At 36.0% G+C, this 19284-nt stretch overlaps 1 protein-coding gene across 3 annotated transcripts in view; it reads left to right on the top strand.

Annotated features, from left to right (window-relative positions):
* LOC131038932 (uncharacterized) overlaps window positions 1-19284 on the top strand; it is a 127933-nt gene that overhangs the window by 7531 nt on the left and 101118 nt on the right. For all 3 annotated transcript variants that reach the window (XM_057971539.2, XM_057971537.2, XM_057971538.2), the window contains 3 exons: window positions 11887-11952; window positions 12136-12243; window positions 14670-14736. In XM_057971539.2, coding sequence (XP_057827522.2) covers window positions 11887-11952; window positions 12136-12243; window positions 14670-14736 — 241 coding nt within the window. The remainder of the gene's footprint in view (window positions 1-11886; window positions 11953-12135; window positions 12244-14669; window positions 14737-19284) is intronic.

Genomic DNA, 19284 nt, shown 5'->3' with positions numbered 1-19284 from the left:
CATCAGACAATAGCTCTTTCCTTGACCAAAGCAAAGTATTGAGGAACTGTTAAAGTAGCATGTGAGGCAGTATGGCTTCAGATGATGTTTTCTAACATGAAAATGTCTCAAGTAAGGCCTTCACCTTTGTTTTGTGACAACCAAGGGGTGTTAAAGGTTGCCAAGAATCCAATCTTTCACGAGTGAACCAAGCATGTAGAGCTCCATTGTCACTTCATATGACATCTTGTTGAAGATGGATTTGTGATGTTGTAGTATGTTCCAACTGAGGATCTGACTGTAGACATTCTAACCAAGTCTTTGAGCCTGAACAAGTTTGTAAAATTTAGGGGGCAACTTGGTTTAGTTAGTAGAATGACCATTAAGGGAGGGTATTAAAGCAATGTTGTTATATTTAGCATGTAATTGTCATGTTAGTCATTTGGTTCTTTTTAGAAAGTTTCCTTTCTAAGTTTCTATTCTCGATCGTTTTCGTTATGGAAAGATCCCCTTGTAATTTATCTATTTAAGGAGTTATTCCTCTTGTAATTTATGCAATTACCATTTCATATATCACATGCTTTTTGAATTGCACAAACAAGAATCATGTTTGTGGCGGCCTTTGGTTGGCTGTTTACATGGTTGATAAGGGCTTAATACTTTGGGTGATCTTCTAGATTCCTTAGTGAGAGGTTGTACAATTTTGTTAATGAAATGGTCTCTGCAATTGCTTTGCAGCAGGCAGCCAAATTGTGTTATGGCTTGCTTGTATAAAAAATTAATTGTGATTCGTTTTTTTAATTGATTAATAGAGCATTATATTGATATAAAAAAGTTTACAGTTTACAGTTTGAGAATGTATCGTGCAATTTATCAAAAACAACCCCCCACATATGTGTTTACAATTCTGTTCCTACTTCGATTTCTCGAGCTTCCCAACAAAATACAAAATGTCCCTATCCCATATACAATTTTATAACAGCTATACCAAAGCTTTAAAGGTCCTAACTTGCCTCCCGAACCACTTTCCCTTTAACATCCAATTGCTTGCTTTGTGCAGGAATAATGGCTGTGTTCTCTGCATCTTTCCTGTGGCCTGGAGACTCCTCTAGCAGTAGACGACGTGCCTTGTTTGCCTTCGTCGATCCCATTGGTCTTCCGCGCTTACGCTTCACATGGGACTCTTCCATCTTTTGCGTAAGATTTTCAATGTGTGACCCCCATATAGCTAACTCCTCTTTGATGCTATGCGCTTCCTTTAGTTCGAGGCATGCCTTGACCCCATTCATGTCAATCTGAGCAGATGCTCTGTGAACCTCCTTGTTGCAGTTAGCACTCCAAAGGAGGAAAGGCCTCAAAGGAGGAGCGAACTCACTTACATGAAGCCAAGCACTACAAGGGCAAACAAATCCCTCTCCATCTCTTGCCATTCCTATTATCCTTTCAAGTCCTCGACACCACTCCATTTTTACACAATTGTTCATAATCCAATTCACAGTATCCCACGACTCCAATTCAAGGCACCATGCCAGAAAAACAGAGGCAATATCCACAATTGTGTGATAGCGAAATTGGGCATTTAGATACTCATTACCCAAAACAATCTTAATACGATTAAGGAAATCACGACCATCAAATATGAAAACATGCGATAGTCTTTCATCTGAAATGCGCCTCCGAAAAGCAACCGTTACCTTGGAGGATTGCAATGAGAAGTTTGCCTCCATGTCGCTCTCACCTTGGGTTGTTTGCACTAACAATTTACCAATCTTCCTAGAGATGAAAAAGAATTGCGCCCAACATTCACACCACCTCGACCACTATTGCACTTCAAATATTCTTTACTTTCAACCACTCAGCATATGCTACATTAAATGAGCATTAAACGTCTCTAGATCCCTGTCCTCACCAACTAAGATGGAGTCTATAAAATCGGGCTCACACATTGTATTTGTTTTCCCTGACAGATTTAGAAAGATGCAAGTACTGTGGCCCATTCTACCACACATTTCAAATGGAATTTGCCCAATTCAATCGCCGTTTGCTGTCATCACAATCAATGCATACCAATTGCATTCGTTTGCAATACTCCAAATCTCTTCGCTATGATCCACATGAATGATGTCGAATCATCCTCTTCACCAACAAACTCTAGCTTGGCAACTTTTCTCCTTGGTTTGTATGTTGTCTCATCATTTTTAATTTGATTGCCACCTCACCCTCCCACGATAAGGCTGATTCAACCTTATAATAACAAGGGTGCCTCCACATACCTTCTATTCTTATCCTGCTTCTTGATCGTATGGCCTTTCATTAAACCATTTGATTTCACCAGTTTGAAGGTCTACAACCACTTTAGCTTGCACGGCTTCATAATTACTATCTCTTAACACATGGGATACCTTGAATTTTTGAAAAGAAGTTAAAAAGCATTTGATACTCTGCATTGTTTTGTCAATTTTCCAATTAACAGCTTCCCCCTTCATTATAGCCTGCACTATGATTTGTGAATCTCCCTCGAAGTGAAGATTCACCACTCCCATATTTCTTGCCAATTGGACCGCCAAGAAAGCAGCATTTACTTCAGCTTCGTTATTAGTTCCCACCCTTAAACCTTGATTGCACTTGGTCAAAACATGACTATGATGATTTCTCGCCACATAACCAGCATCAGAAGGTCCTGGGTTCACTCTCATAGCCCCTTCAAAGTTCACCTTAATCCAATCCTGCTCTGGTGGTATCCAAACTACTTGTCTTGTCTCATTTTTTAAAGGATTAACCCTTTTAGGCCCATTAACGGGCCTGAATTTAGTTTGGGGCCAATGAGCTTGGATCTTATTGTCCAACCATTTATAAGGATGCTTATTTATATTTACTCTTAATGCCTCTGAGCTGACCAATTCTGAAATAGATCTATTCTATTCCACTGTCTTTCAACATTTTCTTCCTTATCTTGAAAAATACGCCTATTCCGTTCCTTCCACATCTCCTAGATCAGTGTTGAGGGAGCAATGCTCCATATACTTACTTTCCCTTATACCCTAGCTTTGAAACCAACTTTTGAGATTAGCAGCCATAGGGGAGCACCAGGCCAATCTTCTCAGTAGATTCATCTAGCATTCCTGTGCTATTGGTCGATGTAGAAGTAGATGGTCCACTGATTCTAGTTCTTTTCTACACGTTACACCAAAAGGGACCCACGAAATCCAACTTGGTCATTCGGTCACTGGTTAGAATATTACCCCTTATGGCCAACTAGGCGAACGAGCCTACTTTAGGGAGGCAATTCGCATCCCAACATAAGTGATATGAGCATTGATCTTCTACTAGCTCTTGGTCTAACAACATATATCCTATTTTGACCACATACTTCCCACTTTTAGAGCCGCACCAAATTACTGTATCCTTCTCCTTTGTCAGTCTGATTTTCCTCAAGTTAAGCATATCTTTTAACCAAATTTTCATTTCCCTTGGCAAATCTAGCTCCTTAGGATCTTTCCACTTCCACTCCACCATACCTTGTTGTTCATCTTTCACTATATAATCGGCCACTTTCTTACCCCACTTCCCTTCCTCTATATTTTTGATCTCCAGCCATGAATCATTAGTGTTTAGATTCGGTAGCCCCTCCCATGAATCTTACTAGAAATATGCCTTTTTCCCATTACCTAGTTTCCATGATAAATGATTGATGGTCCCTTTCCTACAATCCAGCAAGAAATTCCAAATGGCCGATCCTCTATTTGGGTTTCTGATTGTCAAAATTCTTTCTCTGTTTTGATTGTCCAGGTATTTATATGACAAAATCCGCACCCACTTTTGGTTTGGCTTGGAATACATCCTCCACACTAGTTTTGCTCCCATTGCTTCGTTTACTAAATTCCATCTTCTTAGCATTGCTCCACCCAACTTCTTTTGTTTGCATATTTCGTCTCAAGCCAAAAGTGGGATTTTATCTTTCTCCTAATTACCATTCGAAAAGAATTTCCTCATCCCTTTTTCTATAATCCTTGTGATCTTCTCTGGAATTTTCATACAAAATATTGAAAACAAGGGGATGGCCGAGATGACTGATTTCAACATGATAAGTCTACTTGTTGACATCAACCGCTTACTTTTCCAACCTTCAATTCTGCCCAGACAACATTCTATTAGTTTCGTCCACAGATTTGATTTGCTTGCACCTGTGAATAATGGAACCCCTAAAAACATGCCAGGCAATCTACCCAATCTGATACCCAATATTCTTGAAATTTCCCTTTGAATGTCCATTTGTGTGTTAAAGCAATAAAATTCCAACTTATGCCAATTAACTGCCTGTCCAAAGATTTTAGAACAAATAACTCTAGCCTCTCTTGCAGTGGCCTCTCCCATAAGCAAGGTGTCATTTGCGAATTGAGTATGTGTAATAGCCTCCACCTCCCATGTGACCTTGATTCCTTTCCACCTGCCGCTCTCTTTGCATTTACTAATCAATCTTCCTAGAGCTTCCACCATAATCACAAACAAAAATGGGGAAAGTGGATCTGTAATGTCCCCTATTTATACACTGTCAATTCCCAATAGCAACATCTATGTCACTACCTTCTATCACTATTAATTGAGCATAACTAACTAATTCTTTGTAATATAACTTATGATGCCATTAAAACCGTGCCTAAACCCAAACCAATCTGACCCTATTCCCAAAATAGGGCTTGGCTGCCTAGGACGCTTGACACCACCTCCTTAATGTATTCCAGATTACCAGAACTCAGTCCATTCACCCTTGCGGCTTGCAGCCCAGATTTCAGGAGGAGTCCTTTCACCCTTGGGGCTTTCTATTGAAGTGGTTTTACTCTGCCCTTCCCTAGCAGCACCCATCTCCCTTGGGGAATAGAAGAATCAGAATAGATTAAGTACTGAGACTGTGAATATATTTGCCTTTCAATTATTATGAATGTATATTAAGTGTGACTGTCATACATATTGCAGTCTATATTAATATTATTAATATTACTACTAAGTTCTGCAGAAGAATATTATTAGGCTGCATATATTAAGCACATCCCCATGCATACCACTAAGAACAAAAATGTTATCGCCTGCAACTTAATAATAGTTCAGATCTGATTTGATCAATGGTGATCTCCCTGGATGCTTTTGATTCAGGAATAGAAGAATCAGAATAGATTAAGTACTGAGACTGTGAATATATTTGCCTTTCAATTATTATGAATGTATATTAAGTGTGACTGTCATACATATTGCAGTCTATATTACTATTATTAATATTACTACTAAGTTCTGCAGAAGAATATTATTAGGCTGCATATATTAAGCACATCCCCATGCATACCACTAAGAACAAAAATGAAAAATGTTATCGCCTGCAACTTAATAATAGTTCTGATCTGATTTGATCAATGGTGATCTCCCTGGATGCTTTTGATTCCTTTCATTTATATCTCTTAATGTGAGGGAGAGGTCACACCTCTTCATCATGTATGCCCTTTGGCAAGAGACACACCCTTTGACCATAAGCAACTCTTCATTATTTCTGCCCTTTGAAAGGGACACAACCTTCACAATCAGATCCGCACTTCTTATTTAAATCAGACCTGCACCTCTCATTCCCAAATTATGCCTCCCTCAAATGAAGTTCTCTTCTCCCTTTTATATCTCACATTTGAGGGAGTCACAACTTTTCATTTTATGTCTTTTGACTATTTATTAACTTAATTAAATCTTAATTATATTTAATTATATTCTTTTATATTTTAATATAACTTTTTAAATATTTTAATTTTATTATTTATTATTTATTATTAAATTCTATTTCAAAGTGGGGACATCACAGTACACCCCACTCAAGATTGCTTGTCCTCAAGCAATGATCATGGAGTGTTCAAAATGATTCCCAATATGAAACACACATGGAATAAACATGTTGGAAACATATAAGGCATGAACCAAACTTGGAGCATACACATAAAAACACGGAGTATACACATGGATATATGCAAACACGGAGCATACGCACAAATACATGTATTGTTAGATTCCTTCTTATTGACTAGAATGATTCATTGATTCGTGTTTACCCTGCAGGATGGCAGGATCGAAGCTCTGATACCATTTGTAATGTCCCTATTTATACACTGTCAATTCCCAAGAGCAACATCTATGTCACTACCTTCTATCACCATTAATTGAGCATAACTAACTAATTCTTTGTAATATAACTTATGATGCCATTAAAACCATGCCTAAACCCAAACCAATCTGACCCTATTCCCAGATTACCTGAACTCAGTCCATTCACTCTTGGGGCCTGCAGCCCAGATTTCAGGAGTCCTTTCACCCTTGGGCTTTCTATTGAAGTGGTTTTACTCTGCCCTTCCCTAGCAGCACCCATCTCCCTGGGGAATAGAAGAATCAGAATAGATTAACTACTGAGACTGTGAATATATTTGCCTTTCAATTATTATGAATGTATATTAAGTTTGACTGTCATACAAATTGCAGTCTATATTAATATTATTAATATTACTACTAAATTCTGCAGAAGAATATAATTAGGCTGCATATATTAAGCACATCCCCATGCATACCACCAAGAACAAGGATGTTATTGCCCGTAACTTAATAATAGTTCTGATCTGATTTAATCAATGGTGATCTCCTTGGATGCTTTTGATTCCTTTCATTTATATCTCTTAATGTGAGGGAGAGGTCACACCTCTTCATCATCTATGCCCTTTGGCAAGAGACACACCCTTTGAACATAAGCAACTCTTCATTATTTCTGCTCTTTGAAAGGGACACAACCTTCACAATTAGATCTGCACTTCTTATTTAAATCAGATCTGCACCTCTCATTCCCAAATTATGCCCCCCCTCAAATGAAGTTCTCTTCTCCCTTTTATATCTCATATTTGAGGGAGTCACCACTTTTCATTTTATGTCTATTGACTATTCATTAACTTAATTAAATCTTAATTATATTTAATTATATTCTTTTATATTTTAATATTACTTTTTAAATATTTTAATTTTATTATTTATTATTTATTATTAAATTCTATTTCAAAGTGGGGACATCACAGGATCACCCTGCCTATTGCCCCTTGAAGTTGAAAGGAAACCTTGCAGGCTGCCATCAACCAGTATTGACATTCGGGGTGTAGACATGCAACTCCTAATCCAATCTATCCAGTGGGGATGAAAGCCAAATTTACTCATTAGTTTAAGTAGAAAATATTTGTTCACATGGTCATATGCCTTCCTAATATCCAATTTTATAAGCATCCTGTTAGTCTTTGCTTGCCTGATTGTGTGGATCGCCTCATGAGCAATGATAATCCCCTCCGCAATTGATTTGTTTAGTGTGAGTCCACTCTGTCCTTTTGAGATTATATTGGGGAGGAGTCTCTTTAACCTATTCGCCATGACTTTTGCAATGATTTTGTAAGTAGTATTACACAGAGAAATAGGGTGCATATCTTAAATGTTTGAATTGCCTCCTTTTTAGGAATCAGTGCAATTAAAGTGTTATTGAGCTCCTTCGACACATATCTTTTCTGTCTAGATTCTTCCACCATCTCCCAAATATCTTCCTTAGTGATCTCCCAAATATCTTCCTTAGATTCTATAATGATATGTGTGGTATATTATCTAGCACTTCCTGAATCATCTCCTCTTGATCAGAGTCTTCCTTTATCAATAAGTTTTGGAAAAAATGAACTACTTCCATATTAATGTCTTCAATATCACTGAGTAAAATGCCATCCATGCCCCTGATTTCACTAATTCTGTTGCTCATCCTTCTTGCCTTGACAAAACTGTGAAAAAACTGTGTTTCGATCCCCTTCCCGAAGCCAGCATTCCCTAGATTTCTGTTGCCAGAAGATTTCTTCTCTTGCAAGAACCTTAGCCAGCTGTCAATGAATGACACTTTCATTTATCTCTGCCAACTCCTTCTCTAATCTGAGCTTTTCTGTAAATATATAGCCAAAGTGCTCTCTATTCCATTCCTTCAATTCATAGCCACTACTACTACCTTTGTTCCTCGCTCCTAGGGAGCCCCAAACCACCATTGCTCAATTAGTTCTGTCAACTTCTCATCTCTCAGCCACATCTTTTCAAAGTTAAAAGGGCACCTTAGAGGGACCGAATCATTTTGTAGGAGAAGCGAAATGGGGAAGTGATCCGAGCCTGAATAAGGGAGGATAAACGCTTCCCATATACATTGGGTATTGATCCAGTTCTTCAAGAGCAAAAAACTATCTAATTTTTGTGATATGCTGCCATTACCAACTTGTCTATTTGTCCACCTATAACAACCATTTCTAAATTTTGGTTCAATAAGCTCATTATCCATTATGAAGTGTTGAAAATTCAATTGTTGCTTACTAATTCCCCCAACACCCCCAATCTTTTCAAACAGATTTCTAATGGCATTGAAATCTCCCCCTAATATCACAAAGATATTATCTAAAGCATTCAGAAAATTTGATATTTGAATCTATACCTCTTCCTTTTCTCTGCATGAAGCTGGGCCATAGACATTTACAAGGACAAACTCCCTATTCTCCATCAGAGCATTAATCTTCACTGCTTGCCAAAATCTGTTTCGAACTAGTGCCTCTCCCTTGATCAACTGGGGTTTCCATAGAATTCCTAAACCCCCTGAAACCCATTCTGCATCCACAAAGGATCCTTGCCAGGCCTTCCAACCTTTTTGAAACTCATTTTCCTCCTGCTTTATTTTTGTTTCCTGCAGCATGACTACATCTGGTCGCACCTGATCAACACCTCTTTTGATCAAACGCCTCTTGTTAGGGGCATTGCAACCATTGAAATTCCATGACAGGAGTTTCATTGCTCCTCGGGAAGGGAGGTTCCCTTCCCGAACCTTAGCTTCATTTGTCCTTTCGCACTTCCTGCGAGTTCTAGAAGAGCTCTCCTTGACCTTTGCCCCCTCCTTTTCTTTTCCCCCAGGTTTATTTTGCTTGTCACATCTGTCTTACTTATGGTTCTTTTCTCAGTAACATCCTCTTCTTCTTCTATGTCGAATGGATCCTCCTCCCCTTGATCCAAACCTTCATCTCCCTCAAAGCTTAATCTTCTCAGAGTAACCTAGTTTGGTGAAGACTTATTCTTACTGGCTTCATGCTAGGGTAAGAAATCCCAATGGCCTCTGCTTCCCCATTCTCGACCGCTTCCTCATTTCTACTTTTTTTTAATTGTGATAGGGATCTTCTTTGATAGGTTCTATTTGGTGAGTTTATTGCCATGTCCTTTGCCTCTCCTCTTGTATTCACCACATCCAGCAATGGTATCCTCCCTATCGTCGACCCATCTAGGATAAGCCCCATATTATTAGTTATCTCTAGAGGATTAACTTCTGTTTGCGGTTCCTGATGCTCCAGTTCTATAGCTTGTTGGGTAGCAGAGGTCATCCCTTCACCCACCCTATTTCCCATGCTTCTTGATTCATTTTCTGTCTCTCTCCCCCTCATCTCACTACCTCCATGGCTCTAAGAGACTAATCCATTTTGGCTTGGCCTTGTTTGCTCAACCTGTTGTGGGCTCCCCTCCGAATTACCTTCCTCAGCACTTCACATCTGCTCCTCAGCTTGGAATATATCAGGCTTCTCCATTGTGGTATCCAGGTTATCTTCCCCCATTTTCTTGTTTCCTTTATTGTTCCCTAGGCATTTCTTTGTTCTATGTCCATCCTTCTTGCATGATTTGCAACTATCAATGATAGATTCCACTTCAATCTTCTGAATCTAGGTACCCTCATTCGAAATCAATTCTATTTGTTTTAGAAGTTGTGGGATGGGTCTCCACATGATACAAATCCTCGTATACAAACTGAAGTCTTTTTCCTCCACCGCCTCATTCGCCTTCCAGAATCTTCCTAGCTTGTTCCCTATCTGTTGGAGTGTCTCCATTTCCCAGTATTCCCGGGGCAGATTGTATAGTCTAATCCAGATGGGAACCTCTTCAATCGTGGCTTTGAGGGGATCAAAATTTGGTTCCCAATTTTTAATGTATACCCACATCCCATCCATCATATATGGGCCTCCCTGCATAATAACATCTTTACTTTTCTCATCCGTACAAAGTATCAAGAAGAATCCATTTGGGAGGGTTTTAAAAATGCGCCCTTTTCTCCACATCTCGTCACACCATCTCCTAACTTTGGGGAAAGCCAGCCATTCCCCCGCCCATTTGATAAAGAAACCCCATTATTTCAACAGTCTTACTGTGTCCTTCCAATCTTCCTCCTTAATATTCTCTTCATTCACTTGGATACTCTTGTGAGTGCCTAGAGTTTTGTTATTGTTTTCCTTTGGACGCTATAGTTTCTTTGCAATTTTGTTGAAGCCTCCATCTCTGCCTGCGACAACTTCTGCATAACCACATTTGCTTGGTGGGGAGTGCTTGCGTTTCAAATTTTCTGGCCTCGTGTTCCATCTTTCAGGATAGCTTGATCGGGATTGCTGATCCTCCCGAACCCGCTTCGGTGGCCTCCATGGGAGCGAGCAGCCCTTCTGTAATCCCTGACCTCTACCAGGGAAATTTGATACTTGGAAGAACCTTCGGCTCTGGAACTCCATCCTTTTTTTAATTTAATTGTGATTCTTTCTGAATTGTGAAATACTCAATTATTTACCACATTTCTGCACTTGAATAGACTTGCTTGAATGGATCAACAAAATCTAAACCCCATCAGTCAAAATCAAAATTGCACTTGTAGTTGCAGGGTAAAGTGGCATTTGGTTCCTCTTAAACAGCTTCCCCATCCTTTAACATGTATCACAAATAGGGACCAATTCCTTGACATCCTAAAAAGTGTGGGCCTTTAAAGTCCTGCCAATGATTCTTTTTTATTATTTATATCATAGTTGTGAGACTTGTCAAGTCAGTATTAAGACTTTTGAGTTTGAGTAGCAACTGAATCAAAACAACTAAAAAGTGGATATGTCCTTTAAGTCTGAGTGTGAGAGTCAAACACCTAAATGATGAGAAAATATCCTTTTTTGTAGGTCAAACTCAAAGAGCTAATTTAAAAGATTCAAGTATTTATTGAGTTTTAATGCCTAAGTCTGAGTTGGTTGGGTTTATCGGCCTTGTTGAGCTTGAGCCTTGTTGTAATGGCTTGTATTATTCTCAATGAACTGCCTATACTGTCTTGGTCATGTGGGTTATTCAAGCGACTCTAAGGGATTGCACTCACTATATTATGACCTTGCAATTATCTACTTATGTCTTTCCAACACCCTCCCATATGCTGGGAATTATAGAACACAGGCCTAAAAAAGACACCTTGTCATAAAAACAATTTAATACATACAGATAAGGATTTGATTGATGGAGAGATCAACCCTGTAGTTATGTGGTTTGGAATTCTGTCATGAGGTTCCTAGAAGAGGAGTTGACCATGATAATTTGGTAGACATGTTGACTTATCTATATTAACCCTGTAGGAAGTTTAGGAACCACTTGAATCCAAGAAAGAGACGCATAATGAAGGCAAATGATTTAAAATTAGATTATTCTATTATATTTTTAGCAATAAAAAAATTGAAGCTTTCCAGTGAACTCTTATCAGATAACAAGTATCATTATCACAAGTTATAGGTCTCTTCCTGTCTTTTATGATTAGTTTTCATGATACCGGTAACTCTTGCAATTGTGATTTGACTCATATTCAGTACATTTGTTCTTAGGACTTCTCAGTGCTCCTTTTCAACTGCCAATGCACTTGTAAAATCTTTTGGGCTAACTTAAATTACTTGTTCTTTTATTAGTCACTTATTTCTGATTTTATGGATTAGCAAAAGCAATCAATTCTGGAATCATTTGATGTTTATCATTTTGCTTATTAATATTGGAAAGTATTACTTGTTTCAGGCAGAAGGGACTGTTGCCAGCATTTGATTCTGTTGAAATGCGTACATTGGCAGAAAGTATCAGCCGGTAATTTTAGATCATTTGAATTAATCTTATTGTGGAGATCAATATTGTCATAGCTAGCTAATTCCTTCTCACAAGCCATTAAAAGGCATTGATGTCTTCTAGTATGACGGTTTCCCCCGTTTAGGAAAGTTGACAATTAACGCATCAAAGACATCTCTTGAATTTTTTGAACTTTTTTTGCAGGGATATTCTTCGGGGGAATCCCGATGTTCAGTGGGACAGCATAAAGGGCTTAGAGAATGCTAAACGACTTCTTAAAGAAGCAGTTGTCATGCCTATTAAGTATCCTAAGTATGGACGTATCATCTTTGTAGAATTTTTAAGAATTGGTTCTGTACTTGGCCACACAAGAAAGCTATCATGATCATGATAAATATAATGTCTATAATGCATCCAAAGGGATATCAGTATTTTTACAAGAGGGTTTCTTAATATAACCTCTTTACTCTGTGATTAAATTCCAGTTAACTAATACATTTACTATCATCTATAATTACTGTTAACTGCAATACATATTTACCTTCATAAAAGTATATTGATATAAAAAGACGACCCAAACTGATTGCATGGCCCACCATCATATTTCAGTAAGTGTTCCATGCTAATGTTGTAATATCCCTTGTTCTTATACGTCTGAAAAATATGCTTATATGACACAAGGAATATCGTCGAACAGTAGTCCTTGAATCCCAAAACCTGCTGCTGTATAATCTGATTTGTTTTTGTGGTGTTTGCTTGATACCAAAGAGGGTTTCAATGTGATTTGTTTGTATGATTTGAACATATAAATGTAAAGTTTATTTGAAACTAAACCACATTAAGAAATGCCAAGCTAATGCAAGAAGAAACAACATCTACAGCTGTTGACATTTTGACAAACAATTGTCATGCCTTCTCAGATTGGTAACAAGTCCATTTGACAGCACATATAAGGTTTAGAACCAACTCCTTTATTAGAAATTAAACATCAAAACAATCAAACAAGCTTAATGGATGTACACACTCCTTACATCAGGCAATTATATATTGCTGTCTATGACAGTTATAACAGTGACACCACTAATATAATCAGCTATAAGCTAGTAAGAGAACCTGTTTGAATGTTTGCCCAATGCTAATGTGAAGAAGCAAGCAATATCTGAAAATAGAGTCCTTCGTGTGCCAGAATCATGCCTTATCCGAAATTGCCCCTGTTCTTGGAGTCCTCTGAAAATAATCATTAAGCGATAGCATGCTACAGTCCTCCTTTCATGCCAAAAACCATCGGATTGCCTTTAGGAAGAAAGGGCTCAAGTCTCATAGCAAATTTGATGCATGAACTGGGCTTGCTGATCAAAATCGTGGGCCTTCTACTGTACTGACTGCTGCAGATCTGCAGATTGGTAACAATTAATTACCTGCAATTAAGACTCCTTCCAGTCCCTAATCCTTATCGTTGATCATCCCCAATGATAGCGCTATCATCAAATGTTGGTTTTGATGCTCTAGCAAGGTGATAGAAGTAAAATCGTGGGAATGGAGGTGCAGCTCAATTTAACTTCAGACCTGGTTAATATGCACCAAACCCACCCAAAATCACATCCAAAGCTTCTAGGAACATCACCTTGCCTTCCCTAATCATATCAATGCAAGTGTGGGCCAAATGAACCAAAATCGTGGATTCCCCAAATCTGATAAAGGTCTGAAAAATTACTGAGATAAGAACTCAGTGAATGTAGGGCAATCAGCTCCAAAATGGCAAAATTGTTGAAGACACTTGATGCCAACAATATCTCCAAAATGAACCCAAGTGCAATTGGCCTTTGGCCACCAATGAAGCTCAATGAGATGACCAAAGTATCACCTCCTCAATGCAATCCTTCAAGAGATCTTTTACTCCCTCAGTTATGCTATCAATGGGAGTTTCCGTTCCCAAAGACAATATTCTGCAGAAATCCTAGTCTCCACAAACTCCACAAGCAAATATCAATTCCTGACTGATTAGAAGCTGAGCTAAAACTCCTTTTTATACTTTTTTAATCCATCATCCAGAAGCTTCTAGAAATAATATTAATTTAATATTATTTCACTTAAGTGACTTTATGATATAATATTAAATTAAGTCACTTTATTAAATTAATTAAATATAAAGTCAACTTTTAATTTTTTAATTTATTTGATAACTTTATAAATAATTAACTTAATACTATTAATTAAAATAATTAATTAAGCTATCTATACAAAAATAACAACAATTTGGACAACTTAACTAATTAAATTAATTAAGTACTCTTACTCCAAAAATAGGGACATTACAAATGTGGCCTTATGTGTTCATTTGAATTGTTGTTTCAGTTTTCTCGTCCAATTGTCATTATCGTCTTTTTGAATAATAGCCGTCCCAAAGCAAGCTTTATGAAATTTTTATAGAATGCATGTTTGCAGTTAACTCTCTACAGAGTTTTACCAACTTGCTCCCTTTGTCAAAAGTATTTGAAGTACTATGCAAAATCTTCGCTTTCAAATATATGTTCTCTTTAAGCACATGGAATAAGAGGACCTTATATTGATTGTTTTCAATGTACATGAATTTTCTAAGTGGATCCTAATGTATATTCATTTTTTTCAGATGATACAATCTCTACTAGAATAGAAAGACCTTTTGATGAATTTGATCAATAAATTAGGCTAAAAATTCAGCAACAATTTGATTTTATGTTTTATGTATGAGCATACAGGTATTTTACTGGCCTTCTATCACCTTGGAAAGGAATTCTATTATTTGGTCCACCTGGAACAGGAAAGGTGTACATATTCATCTAACATCTCATTCCTACCTTGAACATTTGTGTACATTATACTGTATTCATTCCCTTGAATGGAGAAACAAATTACAAATAAGTAAATATTTGATTGGTTATGCTAGCTTAAGTTTTTACTCCTTTCGTGTTTGTAATCCACAGAACTATTCTGGGTCAATTTTACTCTTTGAATTTTTGTATATAACATTAAGGGAAGATCTGTATTTTATTCTACCAATTGTTAAGACGATGTGCATCTTTTTTCACATTAACTTCATTCAACTTGATAATACTGAGAGTCTGCACAAGGATTCCATAAAACCATAGTTTAGAATGTTCAGAAACTGGTCACTGCAATTGGGGGTTTGATCGGTAATCAATATTGCAAGAAGACCAAGACATTAAGATATAATTCTGATGACAATGTAAGCAACAATTATATTTTTAGAGAAACAGCATTACATTATATGAAAGGTATTGGATGGGAGGACATTTCAGTGGATTGCCATCAAGATTTCAAGAAAGTGTAATTTGGTTATCGTAGGTTTTACTTCAAGCTGCATATTTTTCTTCAGTGGAAGAAATGGTAAACCTAATGGAAGATTTCTTATGATTCTGAAGGGACGGTTGACTTCATTAATATTTGTTCATTAAAGTAGTGTACTGGTTTCCTGCAGTGTTTAGTTGGAGACGAAGTAGTTGACATTGTTTGTTTAGAAATTGAAGATTCTTTGAGATTGAAATGACATAGACTTGAATCAACACAGAAAATAAGCATACACAAGAGAGACAAGAGCTATGGAAGAGCCCATAGGCAAACAACTTTGTATATAAGCTGAATTGTGAATAAACAAGATGATTAGCAAGGAGGTTGGCATGTGTATATATACACAGCCAGGTCGTTGATATATAATGAGACTGAATTGACCCAATATGATATTACACATCTTTGTAGGTGACCGTGGAATCTGACAAGATACAGAGGAAAGGAAATCCAAGATTATACAAGTTCCAACTTCCCCCCTTAAGGTTGACTAGCAAACTTTTCATACAGAATTCTGTTACTCACCCTCCCTGGGTGTTACTCTTGAAGGCCAATGTGATCTCAAGGAATGAGGAAAATATCATTGAGAAGAGCTTTTGTGAAGATTTTTGCTAGCAAAGATGTGATAGAACATGCAAGAAATTAACCTTCCTTTCTTAAAACCATAACTTGACATAATGCATTTGAATCTTGATGTGTCTGATGATGAACAGGATTGTGAATTGTCTAAATAGTACTCATTCTATTACCGTAGATGGTATTAGGACCCTCTTGAGGGTATTCAACCCAAAGAAGAAGAGACCACATCAACATGAGCTGATATGCTGCTTCTTTTACACTATAATATTCTGCTTCTTTAGAGAAAAAAACAAATTCTTCCTTCTTTATCTTTTGGCAAATAGGACCTGATCCAGGTAAAATGTATCATGATGTACCCTGTCATGTCCCCTCCTGGATCGTTATATATATACGGAGAGAAAGAGAGAGATCCTAAATGAAGAAACTATTATTATTAATTAATATAATAATTACCAATGAATGATTATTTAAAATTCATTAATTAAATATTATTTATGAACATGATTTAAATATTATATATTATCAACTTAATTTATATATTCAATAATAAATAATAATACAATTAAAATACAAAAGAGGAAAAAAAATAAATAATAAATATATATATATATATATATATAATAATAAAAATAATAATAAAATATAATATAAATGAGTTCGAGATTACTAGTTAAATACAACTCTCGGCTATATCATTACGTGGGCATGAAGAATAAAAAAAAAAAGAATGTCTCGAAAGAATCATGAGTAGAGGTAATGGCATAACTATAGACCATGAAAGCGGATCTAAGGATAATAATGGAATAGTATAATTATAATATATAAATGAATGATATAATCAAATCTTATATAATAATATAATAAATAATATACATATTAGTGATGATCAATAATAAATCCTATTAATGACTAATAATATTTATATTTCATATTTATTAAGTACTAATATTATTAATGTATTTTTGTATCTAAATATTAATATTTATATTATTTATTAATATCTCATATTTCATTTATTATTAAAGTCAATAACTATAAAAGGCAGCGCTTGGTATAAAAGACAGTGATTAGTATCAAGACTTAATGATCGTAGAATGAATAGAATACTGATCAAACTTTAAACAATATTTGATTAATAAACCGAAAATATAAATCAATATTTTAACAGCCGCGATTTGCTATATAAACAAATCAGTTAATTGTGAAGTGGCACCAGTTTAGAAAGAGACTAGTCTCTTGGAAAATCACGTACTAAGTCATGAACAACAAATACGATTAGTTAGTAGCAAATCTGATATTAAAAGTTGTGGTTATAGTTAGTAATGACTTTCTAAATAAGTGCGATTAAGAATAAACGGAGAGTTGCATTTATATGAAGAGATACATTCCTTCAAAGGATTGTTGCTGTTAGAACAAGTATAAGATATCATCTGTGATAAAGGGGAAAAAAAAAGGGAGGATTATCTGCAGCACCAATAAGAGCAGATCAGAACTGTTATTAAGTAACCAACAGTAACATTTGGTATGCTTAATATATGTAGCCCGATAATGTTGTAGACAGAATTTAATAATAATAGTATTAACATAAGTCTACAACAATATAGTAATACTAATATAAAGACATTCACATAATGTGGCAGACCAAGTCTGATGCATGTCAGATTTGTCTGCCATCACAACCATTAGGTAGAATAAAGGATCAATGCTTTGGTAAATGGTAGTGCTAGTCATTTATATTATAGGAAATATAATTGATTTATATATATATATATAGAATTAGTAATTTAAATGAAAATAGTTAATAAATATTTTAATATATATATTAACGAATATTAATAATGAATATTTTAATATATATGTATTGATGCTCTGCAAAAAGGATTAGAAAATTTGTTTGATGGCAACACACACAAGAGCAAACAAACGTTAGTGTTAGCAACAAAAGATTATCCTAAACAGGCATATCAAGAAAGATATTAAGCATGAAATAGAAAGCATACAAACATATTTAATTAATAGGAGAAGAGGGTTAAGATGAATTAATTAAATATTAATTTAATTAATTATTGATTGATGGTTAAATAATCAAATAAATACTAAATATTCATTTAATTAAGTGGACAGATTTATGTGACTACATATATTAATGAATATTTTAATGCATACATTAATGAATATTAATAATGAATATTTTAATACATATATTGATAAATATAAGTAATGAACATATTAATACATATGTTAATGAATGGTTCTTAGATGTTAATGAATGCATATCAATGAATAGTTAGGAATATACGTTAATAATTAAATGTGAATTTTGGGCTAATGGATATTTTTTGAATATATGTTAGGGAATACATGTTAAATTAGGAATATGTAAATATGGATTATGGAATGAAAAATAGTAATAAATTGTAAAATGTACTATAAATGTGATTACATGATGGAGGCTATAGTGGGGAAACTCCCTTAGTCTAAAGGAGGGATTATGATAATCCCTAGGGCAGTATATATACTGAATACCTATATGCATATGTATGGCTTGGTTGACTAAGTTCACCAAGAAGAGACGGATCTGGCCGGTCCCCTCTGAGGACTTGGATGATGGAGGCATCACCCAAGGCAAGGAATAGACAAGGGTCTTCCTTGGATAGCTTGGGTGTAAGAGGTTACACCCAAGACAGGATTCGAACTCATCTTCGATTTCCTGGAGGGCTTGGAACTAAGGGGTTCCAAGAAGGCGAGCTTCACGGCTGCCTAAGGACATGGTGTAAGAGGTTACACCCAAGACAGGATTCGAACTCATCTTCGATTTCTTGGAGGGCTTGGAACCAAGGGGTTCCGAGAAGGCGAGCTTCACGGCCGCCTAAGGACATACTTTTGTATGGCATTCGTATCCTTTTTATTAGACGAAAATTATGATTATGTTAACTAAGTACTAAAGATAGATTGAAAATTAAAGAAATGGTTTATATATATATTTGTATGTTGTATTCTAACAATTTATTTTGCAGGACAGTAATCTCTAACTAGTAGGGACATTACATACCCTTCCAAGTATCCAAATCACCAACATAGTTTGCATCACAATAACTAATCAAAGGGGGTTTGCTTCTTCTTGTATTTCAGATTGTTTGATACACTTTGAAAGTTGCCAAGAAATTTAGGAAGTTCACCAATGATGTTGACAATACCTCTTACAATGAACTAGTATGCGAGTGCAGTTCTTTTTGGTATTTTCAATGCATTTACATGAAAATTAGATATGGAATGCATACCTACAGCCAACTGACATTTCGACAAACAACTGGCATGCAACTATTATGCTGATCATATATGCTATTAAAAGGACATTTCGTCAAACAAATGGTATGCAACATATATCTTCTTTATTAAATTCATTCCTAAGTACAATGCTGCTATGGA

Source organism: Cryptomeria japonica, chromosome 3 (assembly GCF_030272615.1).
Source record: "Cryptomeria japonica chromosome 3, Sugi_1.0, whole genome shotgun sequence".
Lineage (NCBI taxonomy): Eukaryota > Viridiplantae > Streptophyta > Pinopsida > Cupressales > Cupressaceae > Cryptomeria > Cryptomeria japonica.
This window is presented reverse-complemented; position numbering and strand designations above follow the sequence as displayed.